The sequence below is a fragment of the Buceros rhinoceros genome, unplaced genomic scaffold, assembly GCF_000710305.1.
Source record: "Buceros rhinoceros silvestris isolate BGI_N320 unplaced genomic scaffold, ASM71030v1 scaffold19810, whole genome shotgun sequence".
Lineage (NCBI taxonomy): Eukaryota > Metazoa > Chordata > Aves > Bucerotiformes > Bucerotidae > Buceros > Buceros rhinoceros.
This window is the reverse complement of record NW_010391529.1, coordinates 16,236-28,692: the sequence shown is the minus strand read 5'-3', so window position 1 is coordinate 28,692 and position 12,457 is coordinate 16,236. Positions and strand designations below refer to the sequence as shown.

The 12,457-nt window shown below is 51.7% G+C and overlaps 1 protein-coding gene across 1 annotated transcript; it reads left to right on the top strand.

Moving 5' to 3' along the window:
• Window positions 1–4: 4 nt before the first annotated feature.
• Window positions 5–5,526, top strand: NOA1 (nitric oxide associated 1; the record flags this gene model as incomplete). The annotated part of the gene is made up of 7 exons (XM_010142214.1): window positions 5–74; window positions 791–955; window positions 1,776–1,972; window positions 3,151–3,282; window positions 3,783–3,899; window positions 4,686–4,803; window positions 5,321–5,526. Coding segments are annotated over 7 exons (1,005 nt in total), but the record flags the coding sequence as incomplete, so codon positions are not given.
• Between the last annotated feature and the right edge of the window lie 6,931 nt (window positions 5,527–12,457).

The following is a 12,457-nucleotide window of genomic DNA, read 5'->3' as shown; positions in this document are numbered from 1 at the left end:
CCTGCTGTGCTCCGACTACTGCAAGTCCCGAGCCCCTGACATCGTTGACAGAGCCACCGTCTCCCCCTGGCCAGGTCAATCGCGGCAGGGATTGCGTGCGATGTCGGGCATTCAGAGGCCAGCCGGCCCCAGGCCCCCTGCAAGGCTACCCTTGACCAGCCCTGGGGCAGGAGGACCTGTCACCAAACAGGTGCCAGCCGTCCTGAGGCAGCAGCATTGTGGGCAGTGAGCTCCAGGGCTGCAGCGTGCTTTGAATCGTCACACTCCTCAGGGCAGCAAGGGTGGGAGGTGTGCACGGAGGGTGCTGTGCATCTCGTGGCACTAAGGGGGCTGGTAAACCAGTGCCAGTGTGCATGCTCCCCTGCCGCTGGGGATGGTACCTGATCCGCCATGCCTTGCCATCTCCCTGTCGGTTAGGGGTGTTCTCCAGCCTAGAGAGGCTGGGAGGTGGCTTGGTGAGTGCTTGTAAAACAGTCATAGGCCAAAAGAAGTTGCCCGGAGGTGGGGCTTGCCTGGGATGTGTTAAGTTAGTCTCGGCACCACTTGGCTTTGAGACCCGTTTTGTCAGACTCTGGGTGAGAGTAGGTCACAAGTGGACAGATGTCTTGTTTCCACCATCCCAGCTGGGGAGGCTAGTACTTACGGGCGCAGCTGTAGTTCCGCCTCCAATTTTGTGTTCCTGGGTTTCACACAAAAGTTGGAGAAGCATTTTTTTTTTCTGGTCTTGTTCCTCAGAGCTTAAATTTGCCAGGTAGTCAGAGGCCTAAACACACCTTATGTTTTTTTCCAGGAACAACACTGAACCTGTTGAAATTTCCGATTATAAATCCTACGTGTGACAGGATATTTCGAAGGCAGGAGAGGCTGAAAGAGGAGGCAACAAAAACAGAAGATCAGCTTAGCATTGAAGAAAAAAAGTACCTTAGTCACCTTAAAAAGCAAGGTTACTTAGTGGGTGAGTATTGCCCGAGTAAAGGTATTGCCCCTCTGCCCCGATTAAAACCCTGCACTATACGCTCCAGCTGGTTTTGGGAGATAGTTTCTTCCCGCTCTGAAAGAACTCATTTCCATGTAAATATGGGGAAAACATGCTCTCTGTAGTAGCAATACACAACTTCAAAACTTGCGTTCAAGTTATTTTGACCAGTTTTTATTCCCTGAGTAACGGGTGCAAGACCTCCAGCTGCTCCATCATTAGTATTTCTTTTGAGTACGTGCTTTTCAGCTGAGGTAGTAGCACTGCAGAGGTTTCCTCTGTGCGGTGCGGCTTCTGTCAGCATTTGCTAACCCAGTTCAGACAGCTTAGCGGTTTGAGATGTTTCACTACACGCCATCTTTCATTCCCAAAGGAAGAAAAAAGTTTCATCTTTAAATAATCGTGCTTTGACTGCAGGACACAGTAGTTGTACATCATTTCAGTATGTATCCAAAAGAGGACGCTGTCAGAAAATAGCTCTGATTTTTAAATAATTCTGTGTTTGACAGTCTACGGCAGTGAAAAAAGAAGGCAACCAGCTATACTGTAAAACAGAAATGATGGAGTGTCAGTGATCTGACCCTGATAAGGTTTTGGGACTTGAGGAGCATTAAGCAAGAATTACAGAAGGGATTTCTTCTCATCTCTGCTTTTGAACACAGACATTTCTAACCACACAGCGTCTTTATCATCTTCATCTTACTCACGTGCATCCCTTTTAACAGAAGGGACAGATGTCCGAATGAAGGGAAGGCAAGTTAATAAATTTATTACGAGGAAACTTTTCATTTTAATCCAGGAAGAGTTGGAAGAACATTTCAACGGCAGAAGACGAGCACTGTGGTGGACTTTGACCCTGACATGCTCTCCTACAGCATAGATGAAGATCCCAAGGCTTCCCCTAAGACGCCTGAGGAAAGGGAGGAGTTCACGTACAACGAAGTGAAGGATGCTCGCTGGTGTTTTGACACTCCAGGCATCATAAAGGAAAACTGTGTAGGTAACTCTGTGGTGCTGTGTTTTGGGATGGCAGGGTTGGGGAGAACTCTTCTGCCTTATCTAGGCATCAGCCAGAGTTCTAGAAAAAGATTGCTGATATCTCAGATTTTTGGTTTGAGCGGCTGTCAGGGCAAAGCCTCCTTGTCTTTTAAAATTGGTATTGAAGGCTGTCCTGACATTCAAGCTAAAGATTGTCTGCTTGTGAACATAGGGAGAGCTTTTGGGGTTCTGACTGCACCACAACCCTTGTTGGTTTGGTCTTCCAATGCCGATCTGAGGTTAATCCTCATGGACAAACTGCTGCAAACCTGTATTGCGTGACTGTGGCATGCGTGGGGCTCACAGCTGGAAGCATTTCTGCCGTCAGTTCCCTGTGTTTAGGACAGAGACACCATCAACCTGGAGACTAGTTGTTTCCTTCAAGGCACTGCTTCCTGAACTTCTGTGCCTGCACGTTGTTTCATACCTGGTTTTGAGCAGTGCTTCTGTAGAAAGCGTCGAGACCACTGTGGCTGCAGCACTGCTAGTTACATCACTGGCTTTTAAGTAGACTTTGGGGAGAATCATTTCCTGAAACAAGTTAGCACCTAAGCAGATGAGACAGCTAAGCCAGGAGATGGAAAGGGAAAGGGAGGTGGGGAAGACAGGCAGGGACCCCTGACCGAGGGGAGAGCGTGTTCCGCTGTGCTCAGGGTTGAGATCCATGCTGTATGGCAGGCTGGTCAACCTGCAGTTTGAGTTGTTTCGCAGCGTGAGCCAGCACTTTTCTCTCAGCGGGGTATCTGAGACTAGCTAGTATTGATTCAGCACGTTGATCACTGCCTAACTGGAGTGTTAACTCCAGTGTTACAGGTGAAGGTGGTCTGTTTTGCACATGGCTGTACTCATGCTAAAGTGCAATGAATCTTGGGTGAGCTTGTTCCATCCAGACCCAGGGTTCCTGAATCCATGGTGCAACAGGATGCTGGCAGCTGTTACGCTTTGTAATGAATCCTGCATTGCCTTGGAGATTCGTGACATCCCTCCCTCCTTCCGTGGACCAGAACTGTTCTTTTAGATGTTCTTCACTCTGCTTTACTTCATTTTTTTCCTCTATCAATGTGAAGCCAATATTTATTTGATAGTCCTCACTGAAATATTTGGAATGAATTGTGGCAGTACAATTTATTTTGCAGGTTTTAAATCTCCTGACAGAGAAAGAAGTAAAGATGGTTTTGCCAACACAAGCAATTGTTCCACGGACCTTCATTCTCAAGCCAGGAATGGTCTTGTTTTTAGCAGCCTTGGGACGTGTAGACTACTTAGAGGTAAGGGAGGAAAGTATTTTGTGAGAGGCTGCTTCATCTCTTATTGTAGTGCCAGACAATGAAAGGCTTTCTGGGTAGCTTACCCCAACACTTTCTTTGCAGCTTTGGAGATGATACATCTGTTAATAAAGCACCACACAGAGTCAAAATGCCTTAGGATGGGGAGCTGCAGTTGAAAGGTTTGATGCTTGTCACCAGGGCGCAGTATTTTATGTTGTATAACAGTAACTACTTTTGAATATTGACAAACTTGAGCAAATCTACCTCTCGGATGATTTGCCTGAGCTGAGCAGGAGTGATGGCAGGGGGTGTGGTAGTGGGGGTGCTTCTCTTCTGGAAGCTTAGCTCCCCTGTTTATATAAACCCTGGATGCTCTGCAGGGACGGAGGCAAGGACCCTTCAGACAAGGAGAGGACACCAGTCAGACAGGTTTTAGGCATGCAGGAGAGGGCAATTCAGGCTGCCCTTCTGTTTCAAGTAACATTCTCCTCTTGTTTTAGGGAAAAAAGCCTGCCTGGTTTTCTGTCATGGCTTCTAACCTGTTGCCAGTCCACATTTCTACCCTGAGTAACGCAGATGCCCTCTACGAGAAACATGCTGGCCAAGAGTTACTAAAGGTGAGAGAAGGTGCTGTCATGGAATCTTGGTGGTAGATAGGCAGGCCGTCCCGCCTGGCTGGGGCACAGCTGACGGGGAAAATCAGCATGTCTGGAGTTTGGGACTTGTGTGGTGCGGAAGTGGAGGTAGCGGTGTGGAGCAGTCGTGCACGGGCTGCACGGCTGCAGCTCTGTCAGGAGAGAGCACCCAAGGTGGTGCGTTTTTAGCAGAGCTTCTGTTTCTAGCTTTTGGGCTGGTAGGATTTGCAGTGCTCTGCTCTCTGATGCTTGGGTTTTCTTGAACAGCCTTAAAGTGCAGGCAGCAACGGGGATGTTTTCCATGGAAAACTTCCGACTGGGGTTTCGGAACAGGTAGCAGCTGGAAAATGTACTTTTCTTACTGTTTTCTTGCTGGATCCTCTGCACATCTTTTCATCTTTTGGTCATTTTACATTTTTCTTGGTATTGCCACCTCCTGTGTAGCACTTGCAGATTGATGGGGGATGGGGTGTGCTGTCCTTGCCCTGGCAGCTCCATTCCTGTGCACAGGGAGAACAAGTGCTGTCACTCACATCAAGGTGGCTGGCTTGAGCCACCAGCTGGGTCCTGCTGGGTTGCTCTGGATGTGATCCTGATTCTGGTCCTGGCAAACCTGAAATAACTCCTGTAGGGTAGTCAAGCGAGCTCTTACTTGGCTAACAAGGGTCTCGTGTCTTTATTCCCACTTGTGCCTCACTCGCCAGTTTAAGGCAGGAGTGCTGAAGCATCTCTTGACTGTTAAATCTTTTCTCCATGTTTTGATCTCAGGTTCCCATGGGCGGGGAAGAGCGAATGAAAGACTTTCCTCCACTCGTCCCTCAGGACATTACACTGAAGGGAATTGGTACCACGGAGGCAGTCGCAGATATCAAGCTTTCTTCTGCAGGTAATGTAGTATTTCTTTGTTAGTTTGCTTTGCAGGGTCTGCATCCTAGAAACATTGATGGGAAGAAGCCTCTGAAGGGATGGAGCTGTATTTCCTGCTCGGAGCAGGACTGTCACCAACACAAAATCAGGGCAGCCATGACTTTGGCCAGCTGAGGCTTGGCAACCTCAAAGAATGGAGACTGGCAACCGTGTACAGGATGACCACATTGGATTGCTTTATGTTCTGGCTGCCATACAAGTTCCACAGCCTCAGGAATGGCTGTGACACTGTCAGCTGTTCAGGGGAGACGATAAGAGCCGTAGATTAGTAGATTAGAAAGCTGTGTCGTGGTTTTGGTGGTACCTGTCTGTTGGTGCTGCCATCTATTGGGAAAGGGATGGAGTTTGGTTTCTCAGAGAAATCACACCTGGGGAGCTCAAGTTCTTAGCCAGTATGGAAGGCACAGTATCAGAAGCCTTGTTCGGATCCTCATGACTCGTCTCACTGACTGTCTGTATGTTTTTTGGCTGTGCAGGCTGGGTGGCAGTGACGGCTCACGCGCAAGAGGAATTGCTGCTCCGAGCCTATACTCCCCAGGGCACCACGGTGGCGGTGCGGGAGCCTCCCCTTCTGCCGTACATCAGTACCGTCAGAGGGGCCCGGATCGCAGGCACTGCTGCCTATAGGACCAAAAAGCCTCCCTCCCTGGTGGAAAACCTGAAGACCTCAGGGAGGAGATAGCACTTCTCTTCATCTGAGTGAGGAAGAAGACAGAACAGACTCTGGAGAAACATGTTGATTAATGTTCAGGAGAGCTTGGACTCCTTTTGAAAGGCAGATGGCACATTTTTGAAAGCAGGCCTGGGGGGAGCTCCACAGGTCCACACCTGATCCAGCTGCTGAACAGCCATTTTAAATGAGCTGAGTGGGTGGTACTGTGTTCTGAGAGGTGAAGCAGCTTCTCCTGAGACCTGCCATTATCTGTGAGCAAATCCCTTTACCTGTTCCCTCTTGAAATGCGGGATGGGAACTCGCCTGCCTTGGGCTGGCTCTGCTGCTTGTAGAGTAGGTCTTCTCTAGCAGACATGCTCCCACAGGTGGGAAATCATCACCTTGTTCTTGGAGGCTTTACGGTGTTTCCGAAGTTGAAGGAGGTGGAAGGAGTGGAGGAGCAGGGGACGCTCCGGTGTGGGTACGACCCACTTAGTGGCTGATAGTAATTCAACAACATTGATCAAAAATTGGGTCCTTTCAGTCCCTCAACAGCTGGAGCGGTTGAACGAGTGCAGTGCCCTGCTTTTGGACACGGGAAAGGTGAATTAACACAAGCAGGTCTGCTCGTATGCCTGAAAAGGAAACTTTTGCAACTCGCTGCTTGGATTTGGTTTCTGTAGCTTGTGTAAAGATTTCTGAAACAGAGGGTGTAGAATAAAACTTTGCAAAGACTCCTTGATACCCTTTTCAAATCACTGACAAAGCACTCTTGTGTGGGCACAGGCATCCTGCCAACTACACGAAAGCTCCACTGGAAGACCAGTGTTACGAGGAAAGCGTATCACGCCCGGACGGCTGAAGAGAGGTGAGGCTGCTACAGCTGCACCCTCTAGTGAGGCTGAAGATGTATTCCCAGTAGATATGGAGCACGTGTACACACCATGGACATACACGTCTGGCCGCACAGATCACAGGCAGATGCACAGCACTTAATGCAAACATAGCACCAAGGGCCTGTGTGCACACGCATGCTGGATCCTTCCCGCTGCTGGGCTAGACAGTGATGCCACTTTCCCAATTGCTGGCAGCTGGAGAGGGAGCCTGAGGCTGCAGACCCGCTCCAGTTACTGGTGCAGCTGGAGAGGGGAGGCTGAGGCTGCAGACCTGCTCCAGTTACTGGTGCAGGTGGAGAGGGGAACCTGAGGCTGCAGACCCGCTCCAGTTACTGGTGCAGCTGGAGAGGGGAGGCTGAGGCTGCAGACCTGCTCCAGTTACTGGTGCAGGTGGAGAGGGGAACCTGAGGCTGCAGACCCGCTCCAGTTACTGGTGCAGCTGGAGAGGGGAGGCTGAGGCTGCAGACCTGCTCCAGTTACTGGTGCAGGTGGAGAGGGGAACCTGAGGCTGCAGACCCGCTCCAGTTACTGGTACAGTCAGTCTTGCTCACAGACACACAGCTGGCCAGGACTCTCCTGGACTCATAGCCTGTGTTCTCCTCAAGCCTTCCAGGTGCTCTGAGCTGGCCCTGAGAGACCCCCTTCTCTCCCAGGCCATCAGCTAGTCCAGCTTGATCTTCATTAGCCATAGTATACCTGTCCCCGCTTTGGTTGCTGCACCATGGGCACAGCTTCTCCAGCCCATGGCGTGACTTCACTTGCTGCCCTCGCATCCGTGTAGGCACACTTGGACACACAATACAGCGCCCTCATCCCGGAAAGTTAGAAAGGAATTTAGTGAGGGCACAGGACAGATTGTGCTGATCAGGTGCGGGGTGTGGCCAGACAAACCTACTGACTAGCCAACTATTTACACACAAGTGGCCCTCTTTATCCCCTCACCCTCTTGTTTCCCACACTTGTTCTCCAAATCACCTAAATCATTCCCTTTCCCCACGTGTGGTTCCTTCCCTGAACAAGTCCTGTGCAATCTCAAAAAGTTCTTCCTCTGCATGGCGTGATGTGTCCCACACCCCTAGACAGCAATTCTCCTCAACCCAAAAGGTGACCCGGAGAGCACTGTGATAGAGACTCACAGCATGGTTGAGACTAAAGTGACCTCTGGAGGTCCTCTAGTCCAACATTGTTGCCCAAGCGAGACCACCTAAAGCCAGCTGCCCAGTGCTGTGTCTGGATGGTTTTTTGATATCCCTAAGGATGGAGTTTCCACAACCTCCCTGGGCAACCTGTGCCAGTGCTTGATTGCCCTCGCAGTAAAAAAGTGTTTCCTGGAGTACAGACCACCTCCTGTGTTTCACTGTGTGCCCGCTGCCTCCCATCCTGTCACCGGCCACCGCTGAAAAGAGCCTGGCTCCATCCTCTTCACACCCTCCGTTCAGGAGTTTCTAAATATCGATGAGATCTCCCCAAATCAAAGACCTAACAGTGTTGAGTTTCTCCTGGACAGAGCATCTGATGGTTCTGCGAATAATGCCCTGAAAGGGGCCCAGAGAGGACATCCATTCCGCAGGAGTCCTTCAGCTGGGTTCTCGTCTGCCACTGTGCCTTGTGCCGCTCTCGCCTTGTGCACGTGTGCCTTTGGTGGGCTGATGGCCCCAATGATGGGGAGTAGCCCAGCAGGGCCTTACTTGGGCTTCCCCTCCCACCACTGCCTGAGTGCTGCTTTGTGGGTGTGCAGCCTGGGCTGGAGAAGTTGCTTTCGCTGGCACCATCCTTAAGGAGGCCTCTTCGCCATCCTGCCCTGCAGTTGTGTTTAGACGGCTCGATAAAGCCAGACCCCCGAAACCAGCCCCTAGCCCCATCCCGCTGCCAGCCAGAGCTAACCACAGGCATCATTTTTCACTTACGCTGTCGCACGCATTACGCGACATTTTGCGCCTTGAGGAGAACCTGTCTCGTGACAGTAACACACTCGATTCTTGATTTAATGGGGGTGGGCAGAGAGAAAACGGTGGAAAGCAGAAGCTTGCACCTCCTCATTTGCTGGTGTTGTGAGGAAAACAGGCATGGAAAAAAAAAGGCATGGTGCTCCCAGCTAAGCTGGGAGGCAGGAAAAGGGTCTGGCTGCGGTCTGTTCAAACCAGCCTGACAAATCCAAACCAGGCATCCCCTATAACATTCCTCTGCCACTGTACGTCGGGAAAGACACAACGTGAAAGGCAAACAGCTCCACGTGTGGAAAGAGCAACTGGAAGATGTGCCTCTGTTACAGTGGTGGTCCCCAGCCCAGGGGCTGGACGTGAAAAACTGCAGCCAAGGCAAACGTCTGGCCTAGCAGGACTCCAGGTTTTGGAAAGAAAAGAGTAAAAGCCTTTCTGCAAGGACAGATGGGCTACATGTGGGCTCAGGGTATGCCAGAGGCGTACCTAGGAGAAAAGGCTTGCCGCCAGCATGGGGATGTGCGGGGAGGCGACGCATGCCTCCCATGGCCAGCATCCTTCGGTGTCCACCCTAGGTGTGCAAGCGGTGAGCTGCGGCAGCACAGGGGCTTCGCGATGGGCGGGTGTTGAGGGCACGTTTTGCAAAAGCCCTGCTGTGCCACAAGAGCAGCAGCCAGCTGGCAACAGCTCCAGCTGGGAACAAAAATGGGTGCTCTTGGCAGATGCTGAACCTCGGCATGCAGGAGGTTGCAATGTGGAAGCAATTAGTGCCTCAACGAAAGCACAGACATGTCTTTTATGAGCTCCCGGCGCTGAATTACACCAGAGCTGAAGACCTGCTTGGAAACGCTTCTCCAAGGGAGGGTTAGTGTCTTGTTTATGCCAGACAGCCTGAAAGGTGAGACAATTTTTACCATGCCTGTGGACAACGGCCAATTTCATCTTAGCACAGGAAGCAAAAGCAAAGGCGGTTTGAGTCTGTGCAAAACTGAGGCGTAAGGAGAGTCGGGAAGGTCCAGCCCCTGGGGAAGGTCTGTTCTTCATGGGTGTCGCAGTGTGCACTAGCAGGGTGCAACCGTTTCTAGCTGCCCCAGAAGGGTGTATTCAGCAGAACCACTCCGTTTACTGGACAGTTGCACCAAAAAAGCAGCTTGTGGCTTTGCACGGGGCAGTTAAAACACAGGTGAAAATCCTTCAGAAGGACAGATTGAAGGTAGAACAGCTAAAGCTGGGCAGCGGTGACTCTGAGCCGGCGGAGCGAGGGCTGCAGCACCCAGGGGGTGTTTGTGTGCCTGGAAGGGGTTGCTCCTCGCCTTCCTGGCAAGCGCAGAGCTGAGTCAGTGGCAGTGACTCAGCGCGGTGTGCAGAGCTGGGCCAGGGAAAGGCGGGCTGCAGCTCCCCGCTGCCCTGCGAGCAGGGACGTGCTGCCACGGCTGGGAGCCCATGAACTGATTTGGTTTGGCACACATCCGATGCGGCACCAGCTCACTCAAAACAAACAAACAGACAGAATAGTGGCTTCCTTTCCTTGCCCAGGGGCTATTCTCTTTCCAGAGCTACCCCCAACAGGGGACTCCCAGCCTAGGAAAATGGCCATGGATTTTCATGGCAAGAGCAGAGTAAGTCCTGTGTAAAGTTTGAAATTTTGCCCACTGCTAACACTCCCCAAATAGCCTGTACTGTGGGAAGAGGTGCATTGGGCTGGGAGCCTCATGGACCAGACGTTTTGAGCATCTGCTTCCACCAATTTTCCTGTAATTCGCAGCTCGCAGTTGCCCATAAACTCCTCTCCCTAGCAACTGTCTTCACCGATCTTGTAGCTAAACTGCTGGGGGATGCCCGAAATGACTGGTGCTAGAGCAGAGACTGGGTGGTGGGTCCATGCCCTGGTGATGCATTGGCCCACCACGTTGGTTCCTCTGGTGGCAGGGGAGAGTTGTGTCCATGCGAGTCAGCTAGCAGCGTCCTGAAACACCAGGGGGAATTCTTGACCGTCCGCTGTTGGGGATGAGTTGGTGGTGACATTCCATGATGACATAACAGTGCCACGGTGTGGCTGAGGCAAGGTCTTTTCTTTGAATTATTCTGTGCCTCAGGCCCCCAGACCAGCCTCACCAGGCAGCATAAAATCGAGAAAGAGGAGAAAAATAAAAAAAAAAAGCCCTTGAACCATCAGGGTTTTCCTGGCCAGATGTGAGGAGGCCCAGGACTTGGTGCCTTTTGGAAGGACTAGAGCAGCACACGAGCCCTTTGTTAAAACCAGGACCCCCAGCACAGCAACAGGAAAGGGGCTCAGCCTTCTTTTTGGTTTTCCTCAATGACTGCAGGGCTCAGGGGTGCTGAGGAGAGTGCAAACACCCAGGCCAGATCAGAGGGCAGGGGAACGTGAGCTATGCTGCCCATGTGCTCGCTGCGGAGCGTGTGTTGGGCAGCGAGCGTGGGATGCATGTCTGCAGTGCCGCAGATGTGTGTTAGGTGGGCTGCACAAGTATGTGCTAAAAATTACTGCCCCTTGGCAGCTGCACCTCCCAAGTCCCTGCTTAAGCAGCACACACCTGTGCCAGCTCTTGGGAGGTGGTCCTGCCTCCTCGTACCCACCTAGGGCACTGCCGATGTCACTGTCCCCGGCATCCCCCCCAAGGGACCAGTCACCATCTTCCCACACAACTTCTCACTGCAACTCTCCTTCATTTGTGATGGAAACAAACCAGCCACAAACCTCCTCTGTTCCCTCGCCTCCAGCATGGCTTCCGCTGCAGATGACAGCAGTTAGAGTGCTCTGACCTGTACAAAGCTAAAGGAGACCAAGGACGGCTCCTTCAACCAGCTCATGGGCAGGGGACAAGTTCAGCTGCCCAGCTTGACCCCGAAGGTGTCAGAGCACTGCCACGACATTGCCTTGCTGCAAGTGTGGTGCTTCCAGCAAAGGAGGGGGGTGCAGGGAACTCAGTTTACCGAGCTTAGAAATACAGTCTGGCCAAGGGAAGGGTTTCACCCTTCTAGAATTACCTTTTTATTATGTAGACGTTATACTGTACGTGAACACGGTAAAGCCACTTGGTCAGCGTGGCTAAGCTTTAAAAACAAGTGAAAATCAACCACCAAACCAAAATCAGGAACGTAGCATTTGGGCTCCTTCAGGGCAACAGCAAAGCCTGAATAAGGCAGCTGGATTAAGACACTTGCTCTGTCTCTGTACAAGCCAGCGGGAAGCTAAGCCATCTCCCGCCTGAGCTAACTCACCTTCTGGGCATCTCAGCGCGTGGGCAGGAGCTCACTCTGGCCTGTAAGGCACCGTGGGGCCACGCGCTTGTGCTCAGCTAGCCAGTTCTGTAAAAAAACAGCTGAGCATGAAGCACCTTCTAAGTGTTCAGCCTAGTGGGTTTTATGCTGGTTTTCTCTCAGGGAAAAACCAGCAGATTTTCTGCCAAGGTCTAAGCAGTCAGTCAAAGATAAGGATGACCTGACAGCAGGCTGAAGGGAAAATGATTTCTCACATTGCCAACCCACTGGGGTTCTCCCATTTCAGCGAGGCAGCACTAGCTGGTGGTACAAAGGGCAGGGCCTCTTCCATTGATCCAGTTTGAAATCATTAACTCACACAGCACAGGCAAAGAGGCACACAAGAACCCAGACCCCGCATCCCCGTCACGCTCCCGGAGCACCTCCCTTGCAGGGCACGGACAGGCTCGGGTACCACTCCTGTTCCCGGCATTTAAACCAGCTTCACCATAAACTGCAAACACGCCAACTACAGGACTTCAAGGACCTGCCCCCTACCAAGTGACAACTGCCCCTGCTGTCCTGCAGCCCTCCAAGGCTCTGTCCTGCAGCAGCAGCGCACCCTGCTCTTTGCGCTTGACTACCAGTGGCAGGGCTCAGAAACCCAAACTCCCTTTGACAGACTAAGACGACCCTGGGGGGCAGAGGCATGGCGTAGGAGAAAACACTTAACCAGCCGAGACAAAAGCTCACTTCTTCCGCTTACAGGAATGTCCCCAAAGCTGCAGCAGCGGCATATACAACTACCCCCACAAGACAGGAATTTTTCTGTGTCAGGAGGAGTCCTGAATGACCAAGCCTGAGGAAGCAGGTTAGCATCATGGGCCAACCCAGCTCAGGATT